The sequence below is a fragment of the Leptonychotes weddellii genome, chromosome 10 (assembly GCF_054177405.1).
Source record: "Leptonychotes weddellii isolate Sample4059 chromosome 10, ASM5417740v2, whole genome shotgun sequence".
Taxonomy (NCBI): Eukaryota; Metazoa; Chordata; class Mammalia; order Carnivora; family Phocidae; genus Leptonychotes; species Leptonychotes weddellii.
The window spans coordinates 52,499,520-52,521,773 of NC_138378.1; the positions used below are offsets into that span (position 1 = coordinate 52,499,520).

Sequence of the window (22,254 nt, forward strand, 5' to 3'; positions counted from 1 at the left end):
TAATGTACAATCAAACCATTAATGGAACTACATTTTAGCAAATCACACAACAGATAACCAGGCAACCCACAGAGAAGACGTGATACGTATTTATGGACGTGGGAAGGGAACAACAGCTAACACTTATGAACACTTAATGCCAAGGCACCTCACAGCCGCCTTACAAAGAATGTACGATTATTGCGTCCATGCTTCACACACGAGAAAACGGAGGCTCAGAGAGGGCAAGCAACACGTTCAGGGTCATCAGCCAGTGAGTGGCAGAACAGGACTGGGAGCTAGGTCTGTCTGAAGTTGAAGTCCATGCTCTTAATCCCACCCCCTATTGCCCCTCTGCTTCAAATTAAGAGAAAACAAGGTTATAAAACAGAAGTGCGTCATGGTCTCAGGCTCACAAACACCCGCGTGCTCGATGCAATGCCTATGAATGATGGCCCGGTCAGATGCAGCCATAAAACTAGTCCTCGTAACCGTAACGGAATGAATCAGGCAACACCCAGTTTAATGTTCTTGTCAGTTATTTATTGTTTGTCATTCTAAAGACTAGCACATTTACAGCATACATGGCTTTGAATGAGCTAAGAATATATAAAACAGTAACTGTATGTTTATATATATTAATACAGCCCACCCAAAACAAATAAATAAAAGTACTTTAATTCACTAAGCTTGGCAAATACAACTGCGGAGGGACAAAACTGTATTATACAAGATTTGTACATTTTTCAAGGAAACCAAAGGCAACTGTGCTGCAGGTGCTTAGAATCCACGTCACATCCCACGTTTTCAGTAGGTCTCAACGTTTCTTTTTAAATGAGGGGCCTTCCCAGGAACACTGGACGGAATCTGTTTTACGGTAACCTGTAAAACGGCTTTCCCTGTGCAGCTGAAGACTCAGAGCTCCCGGCTCCCCGGAGGAGCCCCGGCCCGCCATGACGGGGGGCGTGCCCTGGCGCCGCGAGCCTGGCGGGGGCGGGAGTGACGCCGCCGCAAGGCTGCCCCACGCTCTCCCGCGGCAGCCGGGAGTAGTGCTCGCATGGAATACTGAAACCTCAACAGTTTCTGCACCATTAGCCAAGTCTTAGAGTTTTAACGGTGATCCTTAACAGGAAGCCAAAGTTGCAGAAATAATTCACATAAAGGTGCCACATGCAAAACTGCTAACAGATGACTCAACGTTTGCTATATTCCCTTTTGATAAATGCGGGTACTTAATGCTCTTCAGACAAAAAAAGAAAGAAAATTCTGGAAACAATATGGGTAACATTTAATTTAAAAAGATAAGGGAATTCTTTAAAGGTAGTGATGTTAAAACGAGAAAAGATGGAACTAGGTAGACACTAGAGAAATTACAACTTAAATGAAACGGGGGAGGGGTGAGAAAATCAGCCATCCTGGAAACTGTCTTTGAACAGGGACCGATACAGCAGGAGAATGTGACGCCAGCTGCCGCCGCCTCTCCGGCAGGGTTGGGGGACAGGAGTGTCTCTGCCTGCACCCTCCACAGAGAGCCAGCTGTGGGACAGGCATGAGCGGCCGCCATCGCTCCCTGGTGCGTCCTCCGCATCCGCTCACACCTGACCAACGGGCACCCAGGAGAAGCAGGCTCTGGCTGCGCAGGAAGGGTCTGGAAGGTCTTCCGTCCAGTTCCACCCTCACCTGCGCGCCTACCCCTCGGGGTCCCTGCCAGTGGGTGGCCTTGCCTGTGCCTCAGCAGCCCAAGTATGTTACACATTTCCAAGCGGCATGTCTAAAGGAGCCCACGAATAACACCTCAAATTTTAGACCGAGGAAATTTCCTGCGGGTTCACAAATCATTAGGATCAGCATCATGGATATGTGCCACATAGATTTCTTTTACAGCCTTTTAAATAACATGTAAACATAATAATCATGATAAACAGAACTGATAAACGTATAAACTAAGAAAAATCTCTGCTATGTGCAGATAAGACTTATCATCTTATAATAGATGACTGGACATAATTTTCTATGAAATTCCTAAGTTTTATGGCCTAGTAATCCCTTTCAAACTCTCACTGTAGGAGATAAATTCAACTTTCTCAATAGTCATCTTACATAACAGAATGCGAAGAGGACAGTAACAAGTGCTGCAAACCTAAGAGAAACTTTCATCAGACAATCCAACATGATTGCACCATCTTCTAGAAGACGATAAATTGGGAAACCCACAAAAGCACGTATGTTCTGAAAATAGGCTTCCAGCACCTACACGCATAACCCCCACCCCCCGCCCCAGTTGTCTGAGAGGCAGCAGACACCTCAGGTGTGGGGGTCCTGGAGTGACAGAACTCAACACCCGGGGGGGGGAGGAGGGGAGGCGTGCCCCAGGGGCAGGACCAGCCAGAGCTGCAGAGCACGGGACTGCTGGCTTCACATTCTCCAGCACACACCCTGTTCTACGACGCATCAGGGGCAGAGGGGGACCCCACTGTGTGGGCCGCTGCGCAGGTACCACCTTCCAGTGAAGTCTTATCTCAGGCTGACTTAGCAACCTTTACTTCACCTTCTGGTTTCCCCTGGGCTGTCACAGGTAGGACAGTTCGTCGGAACCACTTGCTGTCACTACACGAGCTACAGCTACCTTCTTCCCCCAGAACTTGAGTTAACATTTAACATCTACTGGTCTGCCCAGGATCCAATAATTCAATATATTATTTACTGTTTTACATTCAGAGTTTTTAAAAGTAGACTGTAATTCAATGCTCAATTTTGAGTTACTCAGTAGAAAAATACATTAGGTGTGCAGCTGCCTAAGTGGGCATTTTAAAAAGTCTTTTAGCATTTCAGACATATCTAGCTTGATTCATACAGGTAACTATCGATATCTGTGTGGTTATGGCTGAGGCTATTTAAATGGGCAGTCGCTATGATCCACACTATTGAGCCAAACATTACCTCCTACTGATTCCAGTGGAAAACATGCTCCATATAGACTTTTTAGTGAATTTTTTTTTTAAAAAACACAAAAATAAAAACCAATCCTTCAGGTCTTCTTGAAGAATTCAAATATGACACTACAGGGTACCCACATTTAGTATGTAACAGCTAATTAGAGGAACCATGTGTTCATGTTTCAACTTTTCCGTAAGTCCCTTCGGGAGGCCTGTAATGCTTGGGGAAAGCCTTCAGCTGCAGGGAATTAAATGCATATTTGCGACTTCCAACATTCTTCATTGTATTTTCTCTTCGACAACCCTCACTGGGGAAAAAAACAAGCACAAGAAATGACAGCAGTAAAAAAGGAAAAAAGAAAAGACTTAAACTAAGATGAAATGAATTGATTATTTTCATAGCATTAAAAAAAAATGTTAATTCAAATGGGTGCCGGACTCATTTACAACAATATGCACGCAAGATGGCGGGCTTCTGAACGAGGAAGGCAACTAAGAAGCACAGACACGGACACATGCTGGATGGGACTGCGAGTCTGGCATTTCCAGAGGCAGCGCTGTATCTAAGTAGAAGCAAACTTTTGTTTTTCAGTGAATGGTTTTCACGTGTGTCGTGTCAAGTAATTTGAGGACTCGATCATAACTAGCGGTTCAAACGTTCTGTTACCTCGCAAATTAAATGGAACGAGAAATGGTGCTACTCTTACCAAAGCTTTCCAAGAGCTGCATTTTTCTGTGTTAGGATTGGCTATTAATCACTTCAAACTCAAAATGCTCATGTTCCTTGCAGAACTCGGTATGTAGCAAAGCCATCTGGCTGAGAAGGCTGCTCTAACATGCCATCCCCACGAGGAGACAGCTGTCCTGGGTGCAAATAAGCTATCAGGGAGCCCATGCAATGGCACGCTGGGTCTGCAACAGCTCTCAGGGCTAGGAGTGTCATGAAGGAGTGATCCCACTGAGATCTCCCCATGGCCGCCTTCTCCATGTGGGCTGTCCTCATTGTGGTCACCTCTCACTGTAGGAGATACAGATACGCATACCACGAAGCCAGGGAGAGCCCACAAGTGCCCTTCCCTAGAGAACCCGCTCCCAGCGTCACCCCCAACTGTATTAGATGGAGGGTTGTCATGGCAACCCAGGGGGGCACAGCAAATGCTGAACAGGAGGATGAGCCATCAGGCAGGCTTCACATTCCCAAGTGAGAGCATCAGGGGAGTTCTCTGGGAAATGTTCTGCTGTAGACATCAAATTAACAGGCAAAAGCGGTTCTAAATATAAATGACTTCCTATAAGCACAGTAGAAGTTTACATTTTTATATTATTCTTAGACTAGCAATTAAATCGACTAGTTATCAAATTTAGTACAAAAATCCCCATTATGAGATGTAAAATCTGGAGTTACCAAGAAATAGTGATTTAAAAAAAATATTTCAAATCGTATGAAGACCATTATGTCATGCATCTTAAAAAAATATCAGTGGCAATTGCTTAAGCCTTTTAAAGTGAAAATGACAGTCTCGTTATCAAGAACATGTAAAATATTTTTGGTAAGAGTAATTTTATTCAAAAGATAAGCTCAGGTATTTTAGAAAAGTATCCACCTGCTTGTTATTAAGTACTTTAGTAACTCAGCTATGCTTTCTTGTCACCAGAGCCTCAAACCCTCAGCGAGACGTGTGTCATCTGAACTGAATGCGCCTAGGCCATACGAGCAGGGAGCCCCTAGAGTAAAGAACGATCATGTTTGTCTAACATCCAGTAATCAGATAAAAATATAATTCCATTTAAAGCAGAAGCTATAGGTTCCTATGCACAGTTAGTCTTATTTAATCTTTGGAAGCTCTCACGTTATCAAACTATTTCAGATATGGCTTCTCTATTTATATAGAAATGGACACACTTTTCAAGGACCACCTATCAGTAGTAAATGCCAAACTGCTTTGAGGAGCAAAGAAGAAGAATTTGTCAACTTCGGCATTATCTTTTATTTACAGATATTAAAGAAACTACTTACTGGTTTAACTGGCTGAATATGCGATACACGGAATTGTAATCATGATTACCCTTTCAATGCAATTTTAATTTTTAAAGCAAATCGTATCTACTTTCCCTCAAATGTTGTGAATTTACAAAACCTGACTGCTGAGGCTGATGGCACACCGACCCTGTCGTGACTTGCTTGCACAAGCTCGGTGTCAGTGCGTGAGACTGAAGTCTGCGGAGGGGAGAGGGTGTCCGTGCTAACTGGACTTTCCTGCCGCAGGGGCCAGGCTTCCGTCCCTAAGGTAGAACACTTTCATCCAGCTCATCGGCTGCAGAGTTCTTAGGTGCCAATAGCACACATTGAAAAAGGTCTTGGATAGATGTCAGAAAGAGGGATTTAACTATTTCAAAGCTCCACCATTATTTTTTATTCTGTAGATAAATGCTTTCTTTTCAAGGACATCCATTTTTTGAATGAGAATTTAGAATGGAAACCCAGATGACAACTAATTTGGGGGACTCCTCTGGTTCTCCCTTTCTGCTGTGGATCTTCCCCTTCGGAACTCGTCTGGACGCACTGGGGTCTAGTGATACTGAGTATCTCGTGTTGGTGGCCACTGACAATGTCCCTCCCGGTGCTAGCGCCGCCTCAGAAGCAGCCTGAAAACCATCACCCAATACCAGACTCCCCTCTTGTGAATCATCTTCCCATGTTTGTTTCATCCAGTCTATTTCTCACTAAAGCAGAAAAGATTTTCAGATATATATTTAGTCTGATTTCCTAAGCAGAAAGCCTTAGTGTTGGTAAAACTCAGCACAAAGGGCGAGCACAATGAGTCTCTTTCCTCAGATGTTCTGAAGAAAGACGGCGACAACAATTCAGAGCCTAGGCCGATCTCCTGGCCTTCTTTCTTGCGCTAGCCCTCATGACCGGAGACAGCTAGAATGTACGGCCTTTTGGCTCAGCCCCTGAAGAGAAAAACAAAGAACCTTATCTTCTCTCCTTTCCAACCTCCACAGGGCAGGAAGGCCTGGCTGGCATCCTGGCAGTGAGGAGCAGGCTCAGAGGGGCCTCTCTAGCTGGCCACGGCCTCCCTTTGCTGGGGGGGGCGGTGCATCCTGGGAGGAGTCTCTGGGGAGTGGCACAGGAACACCCACAGGCCCGGGGAGCGGAGGGGGCGCTATCGGTAGTCAGAAGGGCCTCCCTCATGGGTGCATAGTCTCGGCCAGGCCTGGAGGTGGGCACAGGCACGTGTCACCCCCATGGGGCATCAGGAGCACTTGAACCAGGGCAGGGACTGGGAAGCTGTGGAATGGGAGCTGGAAGGGCCTGTGGACTCTACTTTCTCTCTTTCAAATCTTGGAGCGCTGATGCATGCACCTCAATCTGAAGGAGGCAGGAGGTGAACATACCTCTCAAAGAATCACGGATCAGACAGTGACTAGTGTTGTGTTGCTACAACTTAACACCACCTGTCACTTGGCACCCGGTGAGACTCCCTACTGAAGAGTGTCAGGAGCTATGCCCCAGTACGGCCACCTCAGTTGTTCCAGAAAAGACAGAGTGGCCATATGGCACTCGTGAGAAGACTGGCTTCCCGAACTACAGGTAGGAACCCTGCCCTAAGGCTCCTGCAGTGCTCAGAGGGTCTAGGAAAGAAGGGCCTCCCAGGGGTGTGAGAAGGACAGTCTTAGGATTTAAGGCCTGAGTCTGGCATTTGTTATTCGTTGCTAACCGCTTCTACCATTCCTAGAACGTGGACTCAGAACTGATGCCAAACCAGAGAAGTCCCAGAGTAAGTTCTGGACATCTTGGGGGAGGGAAGCGAGAGGGCAGATTTTGTGGTGGACTGGGTCTGTGTGTATGCATGGGAGTAAAGTTTCTGGAAAAGACAGCTTCTCTAAATTCACTCTGATTTTTCTAGACTGGTAAAAAGAAATCCACTTTCATAAAATCCAGTGTATGGGGAACCAGCTGGCGGTCAAAAACAGAAGTACAGCATGGTTTGGGCTGGAAAACAGAGAAGCCACTGAGAATTTCTTATACAGAATCCATGGAAATTTCCCCCTAATTTATTCTGTTACCTTTACAGACATTCAATTACTCTTCTGCCAAATGTGAAAGTTAAGGTTATGAACAACCTTGTTTTCTGGGCATTTCCATGTTACATGAAGAGTGCTAAGAGCGCAGACCCAAGCAACGCCTTCTCTCTCACAGTTCCATCTGCCACAAGTGCCCAAAGGTTAGGCCTCTGTTTGGGGATTTTTTTTTTTTTTTTTTGATTTTCAAAATTATCATTATTAACCACATTTGATTTTTTAAAACGAAAAATACTGCTTCGTGAAAAACAAATTCCCAAATGAGCCTTTTGTTCCTATATGCACTAATTCCTGTAACCAGTTTAGTGATCCTTAAAGATTTCAAAGAGTAAATCATAAGTCACATGCAGTATGTTATTTTAATGTGCCTGACTTGGTACAATGTGCAACTGCGGTCACAGCTTTGTGTCGTCTCAAACTGGAAATCATAAACACAAGCGAGGAATGTTATGATTCTGCAAAGTGTTTGCTACTGTGAGTTCAGGGACTACGCTTTGAAATGAAAGCAAAAAGTACATGTCCTATTAAATAGGTTGATCTAGATGAGCCGGTTATAAAGCATCTATCTATCCTTTTCGTTTCTCTTCAAAAGGAAAGGAAAGGTTAGCAGTACATGAAAGAACAGTATCAAATATACAAATTCTCTTCAGACAGAATCCCCTTCTCTCGGAAACAGGGCACAGGAGATATACAGGTAATAAATAGTTTTACATCAGAAGGTGAGAGATTTGGTACAACTCCAGGCCAGCTAAACAATGCAGTAACAGGGCACTGTAAGAACGTGTTACAAGCACTGAAAACTCGATGGAATTTAAACGCACGAGTCCTCTCGGTGAAATAATTTGGCAGGTATTTACAGTTCAGAACAACAGAACGTCAAACTGTAAGGCATGAAATATTTCTTGGCAGACCACGCTCTGACACATTCCTTCTGTCCAGTTAGGTACACAGGTGGCTGGACATATTCTGGCACTTTTGTTTTTCTTGTGACTTAGTACTGATTTTCGCAATGGTACTCATTTGCAACGCAATTTGGTCACCAGGTATGCTATGCTCAGGAAGAGCCACACAATCAGTAAATTGGGGCTCAGGGCTAACAAAGGGATGGAACAGAGGAGGCTGGGATCTAGTCTTAAGTCTCGGATGGGCACCAGGCCGCTCAAGTTCTTCTGGGTGACTACCTCCCGTGTTCCAATGCTGTGAAAAGGAAAAAGTTTGGGAGAAAGGAAAAGAAAAAGGCAAAGGAAATAAAGGAAAAAAAAAAAAAAAAGAGAGAGAGACACATGCAATGGATGTAACAAAAGTATGGAAAAAAGAGGAGAACCAAACGGTAAGATTTAAAACAAACCAAAAAATGGGATGGAGCCACAACAGAAAGAAAAGATGATGTGCAGAAAAGGGTGTGGAAGGGATACCAAATCAAAACCAGCACAGTCACAAGAAGAAAGGAGAGAAAGAGAAGTGAAAATAAGAAAAAAATACTGTCGTCTACCGAAAACAAACACATGTAGGTTGACTAAATGGTTTTCCATGTTCGCGCTCTCTCGGCTGGCCAAGCACAACTCCATGCTGCCCCGCCATGCTCCCACATGCTGCCAAGACATGGGTTTCAAGAAGCAAGCTGAACATGAAGAACCATTGGGGGGGGGGGTTTGACCTTCTCACAGATGCCTGAGCGGGGGGCAGGGCGACCAACTTTGCCAAAGCTGCCTCTTGATGAACCATTCAAACAACGACCGTTGACCTCACGTCTCAGTCAGAGGCAGAGCCCTCCCCAGACTCACCCTGGCTGTCAGGCTGAGCAGTGGCACAGCGTGAGCTGCTCGTGGCCCCGAACGTTCAAGTTACTGTTCTGCAGGGTGATCCCCAACCACGGAATCCAACCAAGCTCACACAGGATATTTGGGGGTTTTCCCCTTTGGTGACCCAGAAAAAAAACATACCGAAGTGCCATGGCTCTGGAACCACATCCTCCACGGACGTCCACCAAAGTGGCAACAGTGACACAGAAGCAGAGATGCTGGGACACGACACGTGGCCTCTGAGGATCCACCCAGAGGTGAGTAGCATGGGGTCCTTGCTCAAGCAGAGTTCTCCTGGGCTTTCCCGGAGGAACTTGGAAGCCCTGGAGTGGCCCTGCCGGGATGTGCCGTTTAGACTGGGGACACATTCCCAGCCAGGGCAGTCTCTGGGGGCGGGGTGGGGGGGGTTGTCACTGTGGCTACTTAGGAAGGCCCACTCTATGTTTCAGCCCCCGGATCAGGGACAGAGAGGCACCATGGGCAGTGAGCTGGCACTGGCCCCAAAGGCTTGCAGGAGCTGAGCGTACACCACTCTTCGCAACTCCGTGTTCCGTGATGTCACACCGGTAGCTGGAAATAAGCCCCAGTGGGAGTATTTATGCTACAGAAACTGGCCAACACTATAGATCAGGGCTTTTTTTGGTGGTGGTGGAGGCGGGGAGCTGGTTGTTAAACATTTGCTAGCACATCACTGGCCACTGCTCATCCTGGGCCTCCGGGAGAAACACAGCCCGAGTGTCAGCTTTGCCCCCTTACCCCACCCCCTCTCTCCGCCCTGCACCCTTGCCTGCATGCTCTACTCTTCCATCTGGTAAGATGCAAGCGAGAAAGCAAAAGAACCAAAATGCATTCCTCCACTCAAGGCATGGCGCAGTATTTTCTGCTGCCTCCTTAGGGCTCCCGGCTGAGCCACAGGTCCTGGCCACGCTACAGCCAGAAATCCTGGCTAGTGACCCAGCCACCTCAGGCTTGCTGTCTATGGACAGAGGCATGTGTTCCCCACAGGGGAGAATCCAGAAAATCACCTTAAAACAACCACACTCGGTAATGGCCTGGGCTGCGACGCGGCCAGGCAGACAGGCGGTGGAGAGCACAGAGCCCCGGCTGCTGGAGCTACTGGGTCCCCGGGGGCGGGTGCAGGGGGGCCATGATCCAGCTTGGTTCTTGTGTAATAATATCTGACATGATTAGTAAGTAAGATTATGTGTTTACTGCAAAGATTTTAGAAAATTCAGAAAAACCTAAATAGGACACTTTAAAAAGACTTCCATAATTGGAGGTGGAGGGGGGAGGTTTAGAGAGGCAGAGGGAGGCCCAGGGAGGAAGGTCCTTCCCTACTCAGGACCTCGGAGTCCTCACCTGTGTCACAGGAAAGCAACACCGACTTTACAGACTCGGAAGCGCTCCGACGAGTGACAGGCGTGACAGCACCCGGAGGGTGGACAGAGCAGGCGCTCGGGACAGGGGGTGGGAGTGTGACGATTTGTATTAGAAACCTTAGGGAGGTGTCTATTTTTAACCTAAGGGATCAGTGCGGCAGATGTGGCCAGGAGCATACATAAGGGGATTCACTGCCCCCTGGTTTGAGGTGCTGAAAACCACCTTCGGCTTAGATATTCAATGGCAGCAAACTGGATCATTATGGTGTGCTCAAAATTGTAACCCGAAAAAATGCTCACAAGACCGTTAAATGAAAAAAGTAGGCTAGGGACGCCTGGGTGGCTCAGTTGGTTAAGTGTCTGCCTTCGGCTCAGGTCATGATCCCAGGGTCCTGGGATCGAGTCCCGCATCAAGCTCCCCACTCCGCGGGGAGCCTGCTTCTCCCTCTGCCTCTGTCTCTCTGTCTCTCATGAATAAATAAATAAAATCTTTAAAAAAAAAAAAAGAAAAAAGTAGGCTAAAGCACCAGGCGTAACTGCACACAGAGCTGCATTTGCTTGCGTACGTGTGTGTTTTGTGCATTAACCAGAGACTGGCGACCCAGTGTGTGTATTAACCACACTCACGCCTGAGTGCTTGTATGTACGTGTCTACATCTGCAAGAGTAGGCATCAAACATGAGCATGGCTGCTTGTCAACAGTAGAAATACGGAGGATTCGGAGGTGGGGCTGTGAGAACAGCTGGTGAAGGGGCTTATCCGTATTTTTAAATTTTGCTACAAGGAATATCACTTTCTTAGGTGATCAAGTGGTGTGTGCTGAAAGCCATAGCAGTTGATCTGTGCACGTGTGGGTACTGCCCACAGCCCCAAGGCGGGCCACAGGCCAGCAGATGCGGCCACCCCTGCGTCTTTCTAAGGAGCCCCATTCTCCCCGGTCTCCCGAGACCTCTGTGCTCAGATGCAGTCAGAATGAATTGTTGTTCTCATCAAATTTGTTCCAGAAGCCAGGACTGGATAGCTGTCTACACATCAACTGTACACCTGACTCAGGGCCTGGTCTACTGAATGGACCTGATCCTAACCTTTGCTCCGACAACCACAGGAATCCCCGCCGCCCCCCCTTCCATTTCTCGTGTTTCTTCTCTAGCGGAGGCCTGCATCTCACCAAGGTGGTCCCTCCCAGCACCTCGCAGCTCACAGGGTGCAGAGGTGTGTGGCCGGAAGCCCAGGCCCTGCCACCCTCATGGCATCAGGAACACCGAGGCTGAAGGACAGACCGTGAGGACAGGCTTGACTAAGGGTGCCTGGGCAGGGGTCTCGAGAGTCTCCATGGCTTCCCTGAGGCTCAGCCCAGGGAGGGTGGTGAACTTTCCGTACGTGCATAAATAGAAGCCCCGAGGTCACGGAGGGGGGTTTGGATGAATGTGGAAAAGACAAAACAGGGACAACACACTTCCATTCCTACAAAATGCTATTATCAAGAGGCAGGAGCTCAGGCATCACTTTTGTGGGTTATTATGAGAAGGTCAAACGGCAGAAACATACAGAAAGGATAAGAGAATTGAACGCTTTAAAGAATTTGGTGAGAGGACAAACGATACAGAACATTCAGTAGGAGTGACCGTTGGAAACGAGACTTTGACAGCATTGGTGGCTACATTGAAGGAGACGGGAAAACCAGGTTTCTTATCCTTTCTTTTGGTATGTGAGGTAAGGTGCTCCCCAGCAGTGCTTGAAACAAGGCATCGATCAACAGTAGACAGTTTTTAGTCCCGGGTTTCATTCTGCAAACACGCCTGCTGCCTCAGAACCAGAACATCATTAGGGTGAGGTCGCCACGGCACACAGACAGGTGGGGGGCTGCTGCCGTTACCATAAGACACTCATTTGACACTTTGCTAAGAAAAGCAAACTGTGTCGACGGCTAGAGAAGAAGCAGAGCAAACCAGTGCAACCTGCAGACGCGTTTTCTTCACTCAAGTTTGAAAGGAGCTAATACGCATGGTGGAAACAGCAGGTGCCTGCTGAGGAAGCTCTGGCCCTCGTTCCCACCCGCAGCGAGGCGGGGGCTGAGGGCCAGCCACGTGCCTGACTCGCACGCGGCCGCACTGGACTTCCCTGGGCAACGTCCTGACTCCTCAGCTTGCCCCGAGGGCACCCGATTTCAGAGCAGTCCCGCTCACAGAGACTGCTAGCTCTCTTGTCCCTCTGACTTAAAAAGGAACACGGTCTCAATTTGAGACCACCGACAGTTTGACTTGGCAGACGTCAGTGAATTTTCCAAAGTCAAACCAGAGCATATGCCGGCGGGGGTCAAGGGGACCTGGGCCGGGGGCGCCCCGGCGGGACCGGCTCATCTGCAGTTTACACGGAGCCCGGGGTAGGCGGGGCGGGCGGCCTGGACAGCGGGACTCACCTGCGCATGCACTCCAGCGCCTGGGTGAACACCTGCGGGGCCATGCCGTGTTCGTGCTGCAGGATCAGGCACTGCTCCAGCGTCACCGACATGGCCGTGCGGTCCTTGGCGCTCTTGCAGCTGGTGAACCGGACCCCGTTAAGGCGGCGGCAGATCTGCAACAGGAACACAGGCTGTGCTGACAGGGAGACGCCACAGGACCCCGGTTCCGGATGGTCAGTGGCGGCATGTGGCAATGCCGACTCCCAGGGCCACTTCCGCTCCCCGACTCCACGTCTGGCCAGAGCCAGCAGCAGAAACGACGTCACTGCCCGTGGGACTGCTTTTGTCCCCATGTGACTTTGTCCCCGTCCCTCGTGTTCCCCCCTCTGCCCGGGCCGTTCCTTCCAGGCCTAGGCGCCCCCTTCTTGTCTGGGGCATCACCGTCCGTGCACTGACCGTACCAGCTGCCCCCTTCCAAACTGTGCCCAGGCCATCTCCTCACGTTCAGACCGTGCTGCGGGCCCTGGGCAGAGGAGAGCAGCAAAGTTCGGCTCAGGAGGTCAGAGCGGCTCCCGAGATGTCCCGCCCCTGGCCAAGTCTCCAGGTCTTTCTGGAAGGCATAGCACAGACCCACTGTCTCTACTCTGTTCCTCACCTGCACAGATGGGAATGGCTCAGAGGAGCTTCCCCCTTTGCCACCTCCTGAGCACCAGGCCCTGCGGGCCCTCCACCGTCCTCCACCTCCCTCAGGGCTGGGCAGGGCTCAGGGGTCAGTGCACTCTGCCCTTCACAAGTGGGGAGCTCACAGTGGGGCAGCCTCCGGGCTGAGAAAAGGCCACCCCAGGGCACCTTCTCTCCCCACAGGAAGGACATTTGGGGGCATTTTCTTTGTACCACTAGATACAATTCTAGGTACACAGTCCCCAAGAGCAGAAAGCCCTAAAACAAAGGATTTTTTCTTTTAAGTTTACGGCAACTTCATTTGGCAGTCTGACCAGATCTGAGCTGATATGAGACTATAATCTTCATTTATCCCATTTTGTATAAACATTCATACCTTTTAATAAGGCTATATTAGTGAGTTTGGTTCCAGAGCGCTGCCCCAGACTCCCCTGGGTATGTTCAATCATATGTCTGTACCACATCAAACACAGGTGATGTGCACTGTATTACACATATGTGCACCAACTGTATACCAAATCCCCCTCCTAAAATATAGAAACCTGTGAATCCCAAAACACCTACCCACAGGAGCTTCAGATAAGGGCCTGTACCCGGTAGACCACAGGCATTAACAGAGGCACAAGGGGGGGGGACATTCAAAGACAGGGCTCCATGAAGACAGGCTCTCAAACACAGGGTCTCCCAACAGCAGACAAGCAGCATGACCAGCTGACCGTCTGCTGCAGGGAAGAGACCTGGGGTGGAGAGGAACACTTTCCTGAGGAGGAGAACAGGAAAGCTCTAGAATAAGTAGCTCGGGAAAGCCATGAGGGGGAAAGGGGAGACAGCCCTCCTAATGGCTACTTGGGCTCTGTGAACCGGGGGTAACCAGCTGTGAGTGTGTACTCCTTCCCCAGGGGCAGGGGCCGGACGTCCATCCCTCCCCGGTGCTCAGGCCGGGCCGGGAGCTGGAATGCCACCTGGGGATCACTCGTGCTCCTGAGTCTACCTGTGCTAGTCCCCACGCTGGACAAGTCACGGTGCTGCCGCGGAGGGCTCCCACAGCCGCCTGTGGTCACCCTCGACAGGGGTGAGTGAAGGGCTAGCTACGCAACTCCACAAGAACATTTATGAGAAAATACTGGAAGTACTTGGGAAAAGAGGAGATCTGAACTGCAATGTACAAAAGCTACTATGTAAAGAGACTGCAAAGATCACCACGGTCTACCTCTGAAGCTATTAAAAGATGCAGTAGGCAGTGCGTTGTAGCTGGTATCGATTGCCCAGGCTTCTGGAGGTGACAACTGTCATCAGCCTGCTTATGAAATGCCCCAGGGGATAGAGTCTGTGTCAAGCTTACTGGAATTCAGGCAGCCCTGAAGTAATGAACTCATAGGCACCTTTCAGTATCCTCCAGAGTTCTGGATGTATCCAGTGACTTTCTTTTTGTGTCCATATGGAGAAACTTGCTCTCTCCACTCCTGGCTGAGATTCTGATTTACTATCATAATTATTACTATTGGCAGCCAGTGCAACACTATCATTCTTTTCCTCAGTATAACGAAGGTACTACCTCAGCGGCTTGCCAGAGAATGTCGACGTTCTTATTCTTCCTGGCGTGTACATTCTGGCCCAGAAAACGCAGCAGCTCCGGCAGGCACGTCTGGCTCCGAGATCGAGGTAGGCCTGCAAGACAGGGGGAGTCCGTGAGAGCTGGTGGGGCACCCAGGCCCATGGCCCATGGAGCCTGGCCAAGCTGGAAGCTTAGGGTGACTTATGCAAGAAAGGGGGGGTGTGCTTAGGGACTGGCCCTGGCTTCCAACACGGGGAGCACTTAAATCACTTTCACGGCCACTTCAGTCCCACCTGCCAAGGGCAAACGCTCATCTTCTTTCAGCTCTTCCGAGGGGCTGGAGCACAGTCATGGGGTCACCGAGGGCAGGAGGGAGTTAGGAAGATCCATCTGGTCTTCAGAGCCTCCGCAGGGAGGAGGATGCTTAGGGCGATGAGTACTGACCACTGAGTAGGCTTGGCCACCCCTGGGGGATGTGGGCAGTAGGGCCTCCTCCCGTGGACCTGGAGTGACCCACTATCTCTGACAGCCTCCCTCTGCCACTGTGACCGTCTCCAGCCCTTCCAGGACCTCTTGAACTGGAAGATCAGTCTGATCACCTCACCTAAGAAACCTGGGATTTTCAAACCCCAGGATCATCAGAGAAAAAGAGAAGCGCCTCAAGGTCATGTCTAAGAAAAATAGCTATGGTGCCTGAATCCCCAGACTAAAACCAAACACATGGAATTCTGGGATCCAGCTGCACAGTTTCCACCACACAAGCTCACCTTCATGTACCCAGGCTCTTACGCTAATTATCACATGCACCTGGTATGTGCCCGGCACCATGCTGATCAGGGGACTGGGGCAGAAACAGACGTGGAAAGGGGGCTCCCGCTCATTGAGGGGCTCAGTCTGTGATGGAGGCTGTGGGAGCCCAGAGGAGGCAAGCTTGTCTCCTGGTGGAGACACAGCACGTTACTTCCCCAGATTGGCTGCAGCTTCTCCCTTGCTTCCCCTGCAGCCCCAGTCAGTGCACACCTGCCCACTGATGAACTGAGCAAACTTAGGGGGTATTCACTGGCTGCACTCCATTTCCTCGGCCTCACAGAGCTCCGATTCTCCTAGGGCTGAAGGCGCAATGGGCTGCTGCTCCCCCAGCTTCCCCGGTTGTGGTCCAGTGCTACTGGTCCACCCTGGAGAGGCCCATGCCTGGCCTGCTTTTGTCCCGTAGGCCGCACCCTTCTGCAGCCTTCATCACCAGGATACATCTCTTGGAGTCTCACATCACTGGAAACAGGCTGCCTTCCAAGACACTGAGCACAGAACTCCCACTTCCTGACCACATGGCTCACTGTGCCCACTCATCTGTCCTCCACATGGCCTCCATCCCTCCTCCCTGCTCCCCTTTGTGATGCCTGGGCCAGGGGCCCAACCCTGCAGAAGACCCTGTCCCTCCAGTCCAAGCTTGGGTGCTCCACTGTCTCCGACCCCTGCAGCACTTGGAAGGTGGGCGCTGGTGGCAGCCAGCCTGGGCTCCCTCCTTGGGAGACTCGCCCTCCTGCCTCGGTGTCCTCAAGTGTCAAGTGTGTGGACAGCCTGGCACGTGCAAGGATTTGATAAATCTGTCACTTTCAACTATGATCACTGCTGAAGCACGTGAGGATACCTCAATACCTGGGGGTTCCCGAGAGCCCGGGTACTGGTGACCTGCAGCTAAAGCGTCAGGGTATCCTCTCACTTATGGCTTTCAATCCTGACCACCTGGGGAGTTTCTGGAACTCCTGAGGCCCACCACTCTGGGGTGGGGCCCAGGCATCAGGACTGTCTGGGCTCCCCAGTGAATTCCAGTGTGTGGTCAGGGCCGGCACTTCTGCAGTTCCCTGGGGAGACCGGGGCCACCTGCCGTGAGCACCCTGTATGTCCCCCTGTCCACAGCAGCCCCCCGATGTGCAGTCCTCAGCTGCTCCTCCATCTTGCTGCCGTGTTTCTCTAGCTCCTTCCCCCATGGCCCATCTCACATCTCTGCCGACCTCTGGGGCAGAGTGGCCCATCGAGGCAGTGCCATTTTGTCACTTACTTGCCCTGGCTGCAGCCCTCGCCGCACTGACTGTGCCTCAGAAGCCCCCAGGGACTCCTTCCCTCACCACCCCCCCAGCACCCAGGTAACACTGCTGCTCTCCTGCCTTCAAGGACTCGCTCCCACCTGTCCGCTGAACCTTTTCTTCTCAAGCCACCTCCACGCGGGGCCTTTCCCCGGAGGCTTGTCCTCAGCCCCTTCCTCTGGCACACAGTGACCTCAGCCGTGAGACAGCCCCATGTCACCCGTGTCGCTGACCAGGGTGACGACAGGCGTGCCCCACCCGGCCTCACCTGTGGCCCGTGTCCCATATCACAAGGCCGTTGGTGCCTGGGCTGCTCTCCTTACCCCCCAGCCCTGCCCCCTCTGTGCATCCGCAGGCTGCCAGCTCGTGTGGCCACGGCCAGCGCAGGCCCTCTGTCTCTCCACCACATGCCCACAGCTCTCTCTTCCCCAGCACCAGCTCATGCCACTGCAAGGGAGCCCGCTCGCACAGCGACTCCCCCTTGTGCCTCTCCTCTCCGCCTACCACACCCCAGGTCAAAGTCGGAGGGAGGAGACTGTGCACAGCGGCCTGCACCCCTCCTCCAAGCCAATGAGCACACTTCTTTTGCTGACTCCAGACAAATCCCTAAAGGTTTTCCCACACCGCTTCCCTGCGAGAACTAAACTGACACCAACTCCCCCGCCTGGCCCAAGGTCCCTTGCAACACAGCATCTCCTACAGGACCCCTTGGCCGCCGGTCTGAGTGCCGAGCCTCAGAGCCAGGCCAAGCCTTCCGTGCAACCAGTACTGAGGCCTGCGTTGTCGCGTTGTCGCGGGCAGTCAGTGCGGGGACGGGCACAGCAGTGACCCGGGAATGCGAATGAAGCCTTCTCCCATCTTCCTCCTCGGGAATCGCCCTTAAAGGACACTGGTGTTACCCAGCGACCGAGTCTGCCTCCTTTGCTCAGGGGTGCCCCCTCACAGCCGGGCAGCGCCAGCAGAGAGGCAGAGCCCGTTCCTAAGCAGGGTCTAGTCTCATTCGTCACTGGGTCCCGTGGTGCTTTACACAGGGCAGGTGTTCAGTAAGTATGAAATCCGGAGAGAATTCCCCATGCACAGACAGGGGAGCCCGGGGCCCCTGCCTGAGTCCAGGGGCACAGAGAAGGCTTTTAGCAGAGTGACGGCTGCCGTCACTCACCCCTGCCTCTGGGGACACCCACACAGGGGCCCCCAGGTCCCCCGCACCCAGCACGAAGTGTCTGCCCAGCATCTCACTCTACGCGCCACAGGGGGAGGCGCACGGGTTGCTCACTCCAGCGCGGCGCCGAGTGGGGGCCCTGCCTCTGTGACCCCACCTGTCCTACCAGCAGGAACACAACATACACCACTGGTATCAGTGAACACCAGTGGCCGGGACAGCTTGTGAGAAAGCCCCGCAGTATCCAGGGGACAGGAAAACCAGCCAGAGAAGAATCAGCAAGGGCCACAGCCTGGGGGAAGCTTCTCCGCAGGGGGGACTCAAGCCGGGCAGAGTCTGAGTAGGTGAACAGGCTGCCGGGGGTGGGGACCGGGGGGCAAAGGGGGAATCGTGCGTGTGGAGGCAGCATCCGGATGCTGGGTGAGCGGACAGCCTGAGTGGCAGGGAAGGCTCCAACACCCAAAGTGATATAGGGCAGATGACAGGTGAAAAACAAACCTACCGTGAGTGAAGAAATACTTACAGTCCTCAGGCAAAACCTCTTTAAACTGCTCAAAGTAGGAGTTTAACCGCACCAAACTTTCCACGTTGATAACTTCTTGTAAAGATGTATCGCCAAACCTTCGGAGGTCAGACGGGGACACCATGAGTTCTCTCAAGGGTTAGCGCAGCAGCTAACCTCTAAGCCGCTTTCCTCCTACCAAGCATGACGCCATCTCTACCTTGTCAGTGACTTGTTTAAATACATTTCATTAGTGGGAACCATGCACATTTGTTATAGATGTGCCTCAAAGATGACCGGAACTCTATCTGTCCCAGACCCTCGTGCGGCATGCATACAAACCCCTCTCATGGACACTCGCTGGGAGGCCCTGTGTCCTCCCATCCTGGAGGTGCTTACAAGAGGGGACAGCACTGAGGCTCTGGCTGGGGAGTGAGGACCCAGTCCTGTACCTGAAGTGCAAGTCACTCTGTCTGCTGGATAACCACACCTGACTAGTTGCTCCTCCTGGGCTGTATGTGAGGCCCTAGCGCACGTCCCTCCATGCAGGCTCAACCTGTGCACACCTCCCAGGTAGCCAGGACATGCCAGAGGTGGTCATGCAAGGTGGTCATTAGGCCTGGATGCCCAGTCCAGCTCCACCACTGCCCTGCTGAGTGACCTCCGTGCACATCAGCCTCTTCATGGTCCCAGGTCATCCTTCAGCGGGCAGGATTCCCTCCTGCGGGTCCATCACAGTCCCATCCACCCTGATGCCCGCAAGGGCTTTTCCTCTAGGCACCTGCTCCCTTGGGGACTGCCCCAGGACACAGTGAGCTGGGCTTGTTTATGAGCTGAGGGGACAGTGTCCCAAAAGCGGATGAATGAGCAAAGACCTGGCACTCGCCAAGTCTTCCCCATCCCCACTGTCTCATCATCCTCCACCTGCTTCTCTGCTCTCTGTGATGTGGCCTTGCCTCAACCCTTTCCAGAAACTGCTCCTGCAGTCATCAGGAATGGCAGCTGCCAGACACAGGGAGCATCACTGTCCTCACTGGGACAACTCCCTGCCGGCCTCCTGATGCTGCCTCCTCTCCATGAAGTGGGCTCCTCCAGTTCTGCTCATACCCTAGAGGTCTCTGCTTCCTGGGCTGGTGGCCCCAGCCTAAGCCAGCCTCCATCTGCCCCTGAGCATGACCTTTTTCCCGGTTCCTGGGCTCAGGGGGTGGTGGCAACACCCACTCACTACCGACCTGGAAGCCTAGGTCTGTTATTCTCTTCACCGTCTCTTTCACACCCTGCCCAGCTGAAGACCAAACCCTCCATTTCACCACTGAAATAGTCCTTCAGTCTGTCCCTTCTCCATCTGTACTACCCCCTGCCTGATCCAGCTCACTGCCTCTCGTCTGGACCCTTTCCAACAACCTCCTCTTTATACCTGTCCCCCTCATATAAATTCCGGCACGTGAGCAGCAAGTGATCCACTTACTATGTAGATGTGATTGTGTCCTGCTCTACTCACACTTCTTTGATGTCTCCCACCAGCCATACCACATTGCTCAGTGGGGGTGACCCTATACTTAGGGATCAATGGATAGTGACCATTGGGTTCCAAAGGCCCAAAAGGAAGATAGGACATCATCCTAGAGACCAAATTCCCTGCATAGCAAGTACTTCTAAATAACTTTTTATTCTAAAATGCATATGCCACATGAATATAATGATAAAACAGGAAAGATTTTCATTTACTAGTGGAAGGTCATTACACATGCCCAAACCCTCCTCTCCAACACACACGTGCGTGCACACACACACACACACACACACTTGCACACATGGGCACATGTGACTCCTCCCTGTTGCCTGGCAGGGGAACCTGGAGGGAGCTTACAAGACATAGGCCTTTGGAAAATCAAGGCAAGGCTCTCGCCTGGCATACAGGCCTCTCTAACCTCGCCTCCAGCCCCCACACGGTTTCTCCCCATCTGCCTTTGCTCACGCTCATTGACCTGAGATGCCAGGTCTTTCCTCCACCTCCTCATCTGACTAAATCCTACTTACTCTTCAAAACTCAATTTAGCCATCATCCCGTCCAGGAAGCCTTCCCAGACCCTCTCCCTGGGTCTCCCATTAGGACCCCTACTCCCTGCATTCATCTTCATTCTTGGCGCCCACATCTCTCTCCTACCAGCCCAAGTCTCTTGAGGATACAGACCACATCTGGCTCATCCTTGTGTCCCCAGCACCAAACACAGGGCTGGGTCTATGGCTGCACTTCAAGAACACTGGCCAAAGGGGAGCGGGGGATGACAAAGTCTCTGCAGCGCTCAGAGCCTGAAGAGGGCTAATGACATTTTCTACATCACCACAGCGACCACTCCACCCACCCCGGGCCCCGTGAGAGCTGGCCCGCACCTCTCGGCCAGTGTCTGCTGCTCGTTGATGCCCACATTGAAGAGGACGGGCTGCACCCGCAGCAGCATGCCGCTCTGGATCTCCCGGGGCAGCGCGTCGAACAGGGGGCCCGGTAGTGGGATCCGCACGTTAAACCCATCACTGCAAAACAGTGAAGAGACGCAGAGGACGGGTGAGGGCTGTGACAAGGGAGAGGCAGGAGAGGAGGCGAGTGAGAAGAGGAAAACCAAGCTGGCCTCGATACGAGAGTGCAGACTGGCCGTCTGGCTCAGTCGTTTCCAAAGTGCTGGTCATGAACTTTAAAGGTCTGTGAAATTAACACAGAAGACTATGATCAATGTCTTTAACTGAAAGAGACACAATAAAAAAATGAAAAGTACGTCACATGTAATGAACATAAATTCAAACACAGGGCTAGCTTTGACGATTAAAAAAACCTTTCTACCGATTTCCAGTGATGACAGGCAGCATGTCAGTCGATGCATTAGATGTGGCCTGAGTGACTTTGAAGGTCACGTTCCTCAGGTCCATGATTCCAAGGCTCATGTCCTCCAGCATGGCCAGCTCCTCACCTGGATGCAAGAGAGGGATGGAAGGCTGTCAGGTAGAGGGGCCCTGCCACTCTTCCCGCGGGCTCAGCACGGCCACAGAGCTGGGCACAGATGGGAGGTGATGGGATCAGGCGTGGCTGTGACCAGAGGGGGCTTCTCCGAGCCTCTTCACCATGTCTCCCCGCGGCCACATTCAGCAACACCGCTGGTGGAGAGTCGCACCATGGTTCCCAGCCCTCTCCTGGGGAAGGACAGCGTGGGGAGGGAAACCACATGCACGGAAGCTCAGAAGGCTGAGCTGGCGCCTTAGAAATGGACAGAGACAGCCACACTGCACACTGTGGCCAGATCCCTCTACTCCGTGGGGCTTGGTATTTATTTGAGGTCCTGTAACTCCAAAGATGGACAAATACTTCTTTAAAAAAAATTATCTATTTTTACCCTCTCAGACGAAACAAACAGAAAACGAAAGTAGGGAGAAGACGGGGCGCCTGGGTGGCTCAGTCGTTAAGCGTCTGCCTTTGGCTCAGGTCATGATCCCAGGGTCCTGGGATCGAGCCCTGCATCGGGCTCCCTGCTCGGCGGGAGGCCTGCTTCTCCCTCTCCCACTCCCCCTGCTTGTGTTCCCTCTCTCCTCGTCTCTCTCTCTGTCAAATAAATAAATAAAATCTTAAAAAAAAAAAAAATTCAAATATAAACAACATGTGAACTCAAGAGCTTGATATGTGCTAGTTATACTTTTTCT

At 51.5% G+C, this 22,254-nt stretch overlaps 1 protein-coding gene across 1 annotated transcript in view; it reads right to left on the reverse strand.

Moving 5' to 3' along the window:
- Positions 1-500: 500 nt before the first annotated feature.
- Positions 501-22,254, reverse strand: part of INPP4A (inositol polyphosphate-4-phosphatase type I A) — a 110,588-nt gene continuing 88,834 nt past the window's right edge. Inside the window, exons 19-24 of the mRNA XM_081832304.1 lie at positions 21,404-21,558; positions 20,959-21,099; positions 18,586-18,683; positions 14,820-14,932; positions 12,602-12,756; positions 501-3,223 (exon numbers count right to left, since the gene is read on the reverse strand). Of these exons, the coding sequence (XP_081688430.1) occupies positions 3,091-3,223; positions 12,602-12,756; positions 14,820-14,932; positions 18,586-18,683; positions 20,959-21,099; positions 21,404-21,558 (795 nt within the window). The 3' untranslated portion in view covers positions 501-3,090. The remainder of the gene's footprint in view (positions 3,224-12,601; positions 12,757-14,819; positions 14,933-18,585; positions 18,684-20,958; positions 21,100-21,403; positions 21,559-22,254) is intronic.